General features: G+C 37.2%; 1 protein-coding gene across 2 annotated transcripts in view; it reads left to right on the plus strand.

The window, feature by feature from the left end:
• Nucleotides 1–2,454: 2,454 nt before the first annotated feature.
• LOC118749166 (glutarate-semialdehyde dehydrogenase-like) overlaps nt 2,455–8,744 on the plus strand; it is a gene marked incomplete at its 5' end in the record, with an annotated part of 7,013 nt that continues 723 nt past the window's right edge. Inside the window, 2 exon segments of one of the 2 annotated variants that reach the window (XM_036483937.1) lie at nt 2,455–2,954; nt 3,009–3,136. In XM_036483937.1, coding sequence (XP_036339830.1) covers nt 2,455–2,954; nt 3,009–3,136 — 628 coding nt within the window. 2 annotated transcript variants of the gene reach the window in all.

Here is an 8,744-nt window from a genome sequence, read left to right on the forward strand (position 1 = left end):
TGAGCCTCATCGCTGAACAAAATTTGTCGATAAAAAAGCGGATTTTCTGCCAACTTTTCTAGGTAATAAAATTCAATGATTTGCAAGCGTTGCTCGTTAGTAAGTCTATTCATGATGAAATGTCAAAGCATACTGAGCATCTTTCTCTTTGACACCATGTCTGAAATCCCACGTGATCTGTCAAATACTAATGCATGAAAATCCTAACCTCAAAAAAATCACCCGTTAGTTAACATGTATAAAGTTTTGATAAGCACTTGAAATGTCAAGTTTAAGTACTGAATTCAAAGAAGATGTCTCTTTTATCTATTCATAATAACTTAAAAGAATTTGTTTGTTAAGAAGTGTATCTTAAAATATCTGCCTTGACATTTATGTTAAAAGTGTAAAATATGTAAATGCACCTACATAAACTTTCCCGTGAATACCATCAAAGCATTGGTCTTGAAGGGAATCTATGTATGCATGCATGCATATTAGCAAATTAAAAAGTAGCTACCATTTTTGGCCACAACGATTTTTTTTTTTATTTTTAGCCCTTTTTTTAAAAGCATTTGGCTACCACTAAAAATTATTCGCGGCAACACCGGTGGCATCAACTGGTTTCAGCGCATGCAAAAAGATTATTTGATTCATATAAATGCATTTATTTATCTCAGCTGTCAACGCGAAGCAAACGCCAAAGCGAAATGGGGCGACTATTCGGACCAGATAGACGAAACTTAGAACTACCTAGAAAGACCAAGAGCGGTGACGTACTAAGGGCCAATTTCAAATGAATATTTAAACGGCACTTAAGTTTAAATGTGGATTGTTGTTTAAATGCCATTTAGCTTTTGTTGGGTTTCAGATCAACTTTGTTTAAATATGCCAAACAATTGAGAGCACTGCTGCCTGTTCCTTGAAATTGTTTTTGCATTTGCTTGTTTCTTTAAATTTTGTGCTGGACACCTGACTGTTTTTTGGTGGGATTTAGAGAAATTAATTAAACAACCTGCCAATCAATCTTGGTTGTTTGGTACATACTCAGGGTTGCATATGTCATTTTTAAATAGCACATCATTTTGACATTTAGAAGGACCGCGACGAAAATCTAAATTCGCCTCTTTGTATAAATCCGCCTTGTAGCCAATATTGGCTATTTAAGTGCAGATTTAATGTTTGATCTGAAAATAAATAGTGGAAGTTAATTAACAATCTCTACTTAAGTATGCCATCTGAAATTGGGCCTAAGACGTTTAATCAATGCTTTATGCGAATGTTTTAATATTTTGGTTTTATTCATTGTTAAATTTAAGTAACATACAAAAATAATGAATGAGTGTAGAAAAATAATTTTCATTCAACTACCCACCCATGCTTTTAATAAAATGTAAGCATTGCGATCAAATGACAACCGCGGTCTTTCAAGGTATGATATCATTATAAGCATATCAGAATTAATGATTTCATATTTTTGTTTTACTCATTAAAGTAACATACAAAATTCATGTATAAATGCTGAAAAATAATTGTGATTTCGATTGTTCCAAAAAATAAAGCCCTTCCACGGTGCAAAATGTGTTTGATGTTATACTCCATCCTCTAAAAGGGCATGTTTTTGCCTTCTGGTCCTTGCCTAGCTTCCATAAAATTGTCGGTTTAAGCAACCATCTGATTTGCAGGGCAACCGTTTCCCCTGACAAAGCTTCTAAGGACAGAGAATGTGCCTTTTCTTGCCTTACAAGAATGCCATTTTAAGAAACGAACACAAACTTTTCTCACCGTTTCCCTTTATTTTGTAATCGCGAAAGAGAAAGGGGCAATGAAAAGGCGAAATTTTTTGGTGGAAGGGAAAACACCAAAATTTTCGTCCAACTTACCACACGTGCATTCACGGCCATGGCCTTTCAAGGTACATAATTAATCATTTTTATATATCATTATAAATATATCAGAACAACGTAACAAAGTCGGATTATTAAAAGTCATGAAACGTTAGCGATGCTAATGCAATAGTTCTAGTAATATGTTCAATCAAAAATGTGATTGCGGTCATTTAACCGCTTTGGTATTTCTAGTGTTAATAGTGTATGTACGGTTGAAGTTTTAGGTCCCTATATCAGAGTGGTTAGAGGTGCGTACTTCTACTCTGTAGAGCCTGGGTTCGATTGCTGGTCCGAGCGGCATATAAAATAAAAGGGTTTTTCTAGCAGCGGTCGCCTCTGCAGGCAATGGCAAACCTCAGAACGTATTTCTGCCTTGAAAACCCGTTTGCCGTCCAGAGGGGGCGTAAAATTGTAGGTCCCTCCATTTGTGTTATAACATCATAACGCACACCCCAAATTTTTGGCCAAACACTTAGCGAAAGTGTAAACGCGAAATATGTATTTTAATTTAGTTTCGGCATGATAAAATTTTTAAAATAAATACGAATGTACTAAAATAACTATTTTCATCTCATTTTTTTAATAGGTTGCACTATAGTTATCAAACCGGCGGAGGACACACCGCTAACAGCTTTAGCCCTTGTTAAACTTGCAGAGCAAGCCGGTTTTCCAGCCGGCGTTATAAATATTGTTACAACAAATAAAGCACCTCCAATAGGCGACTTGTTTTGCAAAAGTCCAGATGTAAAAGGTATATCGTTCACAGGATCAACAGAAGTAGGGAAATTGCTATTTCGAAATTCGTCTGATGGAATTAAACGCATATCATTGGAATTAGGTGGCAATGCCCCATTTATTGTATTTAACTCAGCAAACTTAGATAAGGCCGTTGACGCTGCCGTTTCATGTAAATTTCGTAACTGTGGGCAAACATGCATATCAGCAAATCGCTTTTTTTTGCAGCAAGAAGTACACGACGGATTCATAGATTTACTAAAGCAGCGCGTCGAATCTTTGAAAGTTGGTGACGGTTCTAAACCGGGTATTCAAATTGGGCCACTTATAAATAGTATGCAATTTAATAAGGTAAATAACATCAATTTAACAAAAAAATATTCTAATTTAAATCATCAAGTTTAGGTTAGTGCATACGTAGAGGATGCTCGTTTAAAAAATGCTAATATAATACTAGGAGGCAAACCGCTAAAGAACTTGGGGAATTTATTTTACTCTCCAACTATAATCACAGATGTACCAACTAATGCCAAATTATATACAGAAGAAGTTTTTGGACCTGTTGTCTCCATTATGAAATTTAATACTGAAGAAGAAGTTATACATGCTGCTAACAATTCCAGGCGGGGACTGGCTGGGTATTTTTTCAGTGAAAATATACAACAAGTATTTCGGGTAGCGAAGCTTCTGGAAGTGGGAATGGTGGGGGTGAATGAAGCACTGATTTCTGCCGCCGAAGCTCCTTTTGGTGGTGTCAAAGAATCAGGCATAGGGCGTGAAGGTTGTCATCATGGTATAGATGAATACGTCGAAATTAAGTATATATGTATGGGTAACTTAAGATATTGAAAGTTGTTTTCACGATTGGCTTGTAGTTATAGTCAAAATAAAGTCGACTCCAAAGATAAAAACAGCTTTTTTGACAGATATCCCATTGAAAGTTATGTACGTATGTCAAAAAGCTTCTTTTAACTTAAGTGTCGGCTATAACTACGGACCATTGAATTTGGTAAAAGCTATGGTCTTCCATAAAAGATCTTATTATTAAGGAATAAATGATTATTATATTATGATTTTTGAGTTTAGTTATACATCGATTTATGTAATTTCATGCGTATTTTATTATATATAAAAGAAATGTTAGATGGAGAGTAATTTTTTCTTTAAGGTAAAAGAATATTTTTAGTTTTGATTAGCAAAAAAATACGTACATTTTTGGTAGAGGCGTAGTATCTCTACAGACTACATACATATATCTGGAGACAACGATGGTTGAGCCTTCATAGATTTCGTTGTTGACATTTCATATATATGTTGGTATAAAATCCGTATAAAATAAATTGATCGTACACAATAGGTGCATCTTTTGCAATCGAGCTACAAAAGAACATTCGCTTCAATGAGTAAATACACGCAAAGCAACAACACAAACTCCGCTATTTATCCCAGCTTAGCCAGGTCGGTTAAAAAATACGCGACCTGAAGGGTAGTGTTGGTAAGTGAAAAAACTGCTCTATTGTGAATTGTTAATGGGAAAGCGGAGAGGGAAATTTTTGTTTCCTTATATACTTGACTTATAATATACTTATATACGTGAATTATATTATCCTTATATACGTGACTTATATTATATATATATATATATATTACGCAAATACTTCGCAAAATTACTCACTTAAATTGGTTCCTGTATCTAAATCCCGTTAAACTAATCACGCGTTTCTTACCAGCCACCAACAGGGTTGCTTAACTACCTAAAAGGAAATTTTACCCGAGTTGAGCGTTCTTTTGTCGCTCGCTTACAAAAAGAAATGCAGCTAATGTAACATCCTTCTTCTAGAACCCGACATGCTGCAATCCTTGCCGAAAAATTTGCAGCATTGCCAGCTATCAGTTGTTTTTCGAAGTCAGCTGTATGAAGGAAAACAAAATGGAAAAGAATTAAAGAAACACTTATCATGTGCTTGTTTATTGTGAAATTGGTTGAGTTTACATATTTTGAGGAAAATTATGGATTCTGATGCATTGGCAATTATAGTAGCGGAGTAAGAGCGCGCTATGGCAGTGGATTCACAAAGGTATGCGGAGCTGTCTTGCATAGTAACCATGGGCGCATCTATGTCAGCTTCTGGTGGAATTGTTGAACCACAAGCCAAAACTCCTATGCCTCAAAAACTGGTTTTCTATCCAAGTTAATGCAATAACAGCTTCGTCCAAGCAATTAAAACCATGCACTTTGTTGGGTCCACCACCTGATGCGCTTGCTTCTGCCTTTGGCCGCGCTTAGGGACTATGAGCCTTACCGCTACAACAACAACAACTATGAGCCTTACCAGTGGCGTAGCCAGGATTTGGCGAAGGGGCGATTAAAAAAAATTTGTACCATTATGTACCATTTTTACCGTTATATATTTTTTGCCTACTCGGTTATTCCATGGGGAATTCATGCTTTATTTTAGTTTAAAAAATTAAATTACTACACCATTTTAATTAATTAGTGTGTAGTCCAGTTTTGTTTTGTAGAAGTTTCGTTAGTATACACTTCAGTTTTTACACATTGAATATATCTGTATATTTATATATTTACGCGTATTTATTTATTTATGTACAAGTCTACAAAATCTTATAACTTATAAAGCGATTTTTAATCTTCGTTGCTTACACTCATTTTTTCGATTACTTTTTGTGTTGTAATCGGCACATCATTATGTACCGCTAACATCGTTAAGCCATTCAGCCGCTCCTTAATTGTATAAAAAGGGGCAAATAAGATAGCATATTCAACAACTGAGTAGTCCACTTGACAAGTGTCGTATGTAAATTTTTTTTTTCGATTTTTAGTTTTTGGTGGGTTTCATCAAAGAATGTTAAGCTGAAATTAGTCGAGAACGCAGAACGTATACTTAAACGCAGTCTGTATACGCAGAATTTTGTCGATTACTGGAGCCCTCAGTGTTGCTTACTACACTGTTGCCACTCTTCAATGCCTTTTCATAAACTTACCCTTTCAACCACAATTTTTCGTGCTATAATAGATTGTAGCTGAATGTAAACTACTTAGTTTTCAACAAAAATCTTATTTAATAGTAAATTTCAAATATTTTAAACATATTTTGAATAGGAACTTATAACGTTTTTACCATCTGCAAAACTGACGAAGTGGCAACCATCTAAAGGAGGAGAAATCAGCTGGCACGGAAAAATTTAATTCCGCAGATTTCTGCGCTACGGGCTACAACTACAGAAAAATTTTATTTACAAGGCGCTTTGGTAAGACATCGTGTCAGCTGACTCGGGTTTACGTACCGGTAGGTTTACGTTCTTGACTAGTTTCAGCTTAAACCTATAAGGAGAGACAACACGTTATAATTGTAACGAGTGGGAACATCAGGGGCGTGCTTTCTCTTTTGCCCAAATGCGTTTTGTGATTGGATGAAAAGAGAGGGCATGCTCCTGATGTACACACTCGCTACAATTATAACGTGTTGTCTCCTCATAGGCTGAATTTCTTTATTCATTCTGAACGTTTGGAATAAACTTTTTTGTTTACTTATTCTTTAGAACGTTCCTGAGATATGTTAACGTATATTTCAAAAGCATTCTGTTTATTCCGGCTGTGAAATGGGATTATCCGGAATGTATAAAGAAACGCAGCCATAGATTTACATTCTTTGGTTTCATGTAGGAATGTTCGGTGTCGTATCAATTTTTCTGAATATCGATATTTCATCGCACGATAATCGATTTTTTGAATCGCTGTTCCAAGGTCGATATATCGAAAACATCGATACTTTACCCGCAATATCGATATTTAAGTTGAAATTTATTTTTCATCTACAAAGAAGTGTATGGAGAAATACTAAAGTAGGTTTAATCAACAGCTTGTGTGATTTATTTAGCTCTTTAAGTATGACAAACTGCTTGAATCGACCGGCATGCCGACACTCGTCAGTAATTTTCAGAGACAAAACTAGCAAGCCACGTAAAATTAAACAGGGGGTACAACAGGGTGGTGTCCTGTCCCCGCTACTGTTTAATTATTACATGTCAAAGCTTCCTCAGCCACCAGAGGGTGTTAATATAGTCTCGTATGCTGACGATTGTTCGATCATAACGTCTGGGAATTGGATTGATGACTTGTGCTGGAAAGTAAACGGTTACCTCTCTGAACTTTCTCGCTTCTTCGCTGCAAGGAGCCTTGCCCTATCCCCTGCGAAATCCTCGGCAACCCTTTTCACCACCTGGACGAAGGAGGTCAGACTGCGACTGGGTATTTACGTCGATGGCGTAACAATACCGACGGTGAATAACCCAAAAATCCTCGGAATTACCCTCGACAGTCTGCTCTCCTTCTCGGCGCATACAACCGCAATTGTCAACAAAGTACAGAGCCGCAACAATGTCCTCAAGTCGCTGGCCGGCTGCACTTGGGGCAAAGATAAAGAAACGTTGTTGGCAACATACAAGGCAATTGGCCGGCCGGTTCTAAACTACGCAGCGCCCGTATGGTCGCCGGGGACTAGCAGGACGCAGTGGATGAAGCTACAGGCCTGCCAAAACACGGCATTACGAACTGCGACAGGATGCCTCCTGATGACGCCTCAGCGCTACCTTCATGACGAGGCCACAGACGTAGCCATCCCAGCGGGCAACTGCTCGCGGAAGGGCCCTCGCCACGGCACGTCAGGAAGCGTCTTTACGAACTGACAGACGAAGTCCAGAGGTATATCAAACAACCTCTGGACCCGTCAACCTACCGACAGGCCCTGAACGGCATTCACAGGGAATCAGTCTCAAGTTATGTAGACTCCCGGGTAAAAGTGCACTTTAGCGAAGGTAGGTCAAAATGGACGGAAAAAGTTCGAGAGTGGTATCAATCGACGCGTCTTAACGCCAATAATAACAATCCGAGACCGGAGATTAACATTTTTAATTAATTAAAGAGTTATTTGCAAAAAACACTCGCACTTTCCGCACTATGTTTTTATGAATTTCACGCAAATGAATGGAATAAATGAACTTAATTTAACACGTATTTATTAGTTGTTATACATTTGTGATGTTTTAAGTGTACACTTTCGCGAAATTCTGTATTTAATAGGAATATTCCGATGGTGAAAATCCGCACAACAATCTTGCGTAGTTAATATTAAAAAGAAAATGGAACTAAATTGCTGCTGCCACTGTATTAAAAAAGTTATTGTCCGTCCAACTTCTTTCTGCGTAGGCGGCATTCGGTCGCGCTTAGGGATTATAACCCTCACAACGTAAAATTCTCCTTTCTGTGTTGCCAAAGAAAAGGGGCAGAACACCTTTTGCAGAGAACACTTTTCTGCGTAGGCGGCCTTCGGCCGCGCTTAGGGATTATAACCCTCAGAACATGCGAAGAAAAGGAACAGAAATCCCCTTTTCACACAAGTATATTTCTTGTGCATTATTTGGGTGTTTTTAAAGTTGAGATTCAAATTGTATTAATAGAGTGGCAGCACTAGTTTTCCTCCATCTTAGTTGCGATCCCGTACGAGTCCAGACTAGTCAGAATCAGTCAGATTTTACTGGAAATCGATCCCGTACTCGGTTCTCTGACTATTGAGAGGACAAAAAAAGTGTAAATACGGTTCTCTCTCTGTCAGAAGTTACCAGTTTTAGTCCGAGAATTTTTTGCTGGTAAATGTGTCAAACGACCAGCTGTAGTGTGTTTGGCAACCAAATTGTAAACAAAAGAGAAGTGCAGTCTGCTAATTCATGTTGAAAAGTATTTAATTACTTGTTTAAGTGGATTCTAATGAATTTGAAAGTACTTTTAGTTATTTACATGTGTGAACTGAGTGTGTTTACATACAAAATAAGCAAAAATTTACAACCAAAATTTGGAGGTTATGTTGAAGTTGACAGAAGTTACCATTTTTTACTAGAAAGCGATCCCGTACTTTTCAATGTTACTCTCTCGCTCTGAGCGAATTTTTATTTTGACGTAGAATACGTCTTACCTTAAGGTATGGGGGCTATGTTCAAATGTTGTAGTTGTAATTTTTAGAGCTTCACAAAAACGCTTATTGCACGAGAACTAATAAAGCGATTTCAAAGAAAAGTATGGCGTTTCAAAGATAAAATTCCAAACCTGTCGACAGATTCATTTTT

The sequence above is a fragment of the Rhagoletis pomonella genome, unplaced genomic scaffold (assembly GCF_013731165.1).
Source record: "Rhagoletis pomonella isolate Grant_MI unplaced genomic scaffold, Rhpom_1.0 Rhpom_scaffold_00014, whole genome shotgun sequence".
Lineage (NCBI taxonomy): Eukaryota > Metazoa > Arthropoda > Insecta > Diptera > Tephritidae > Rhagoletis > Rhagoletis pomonella.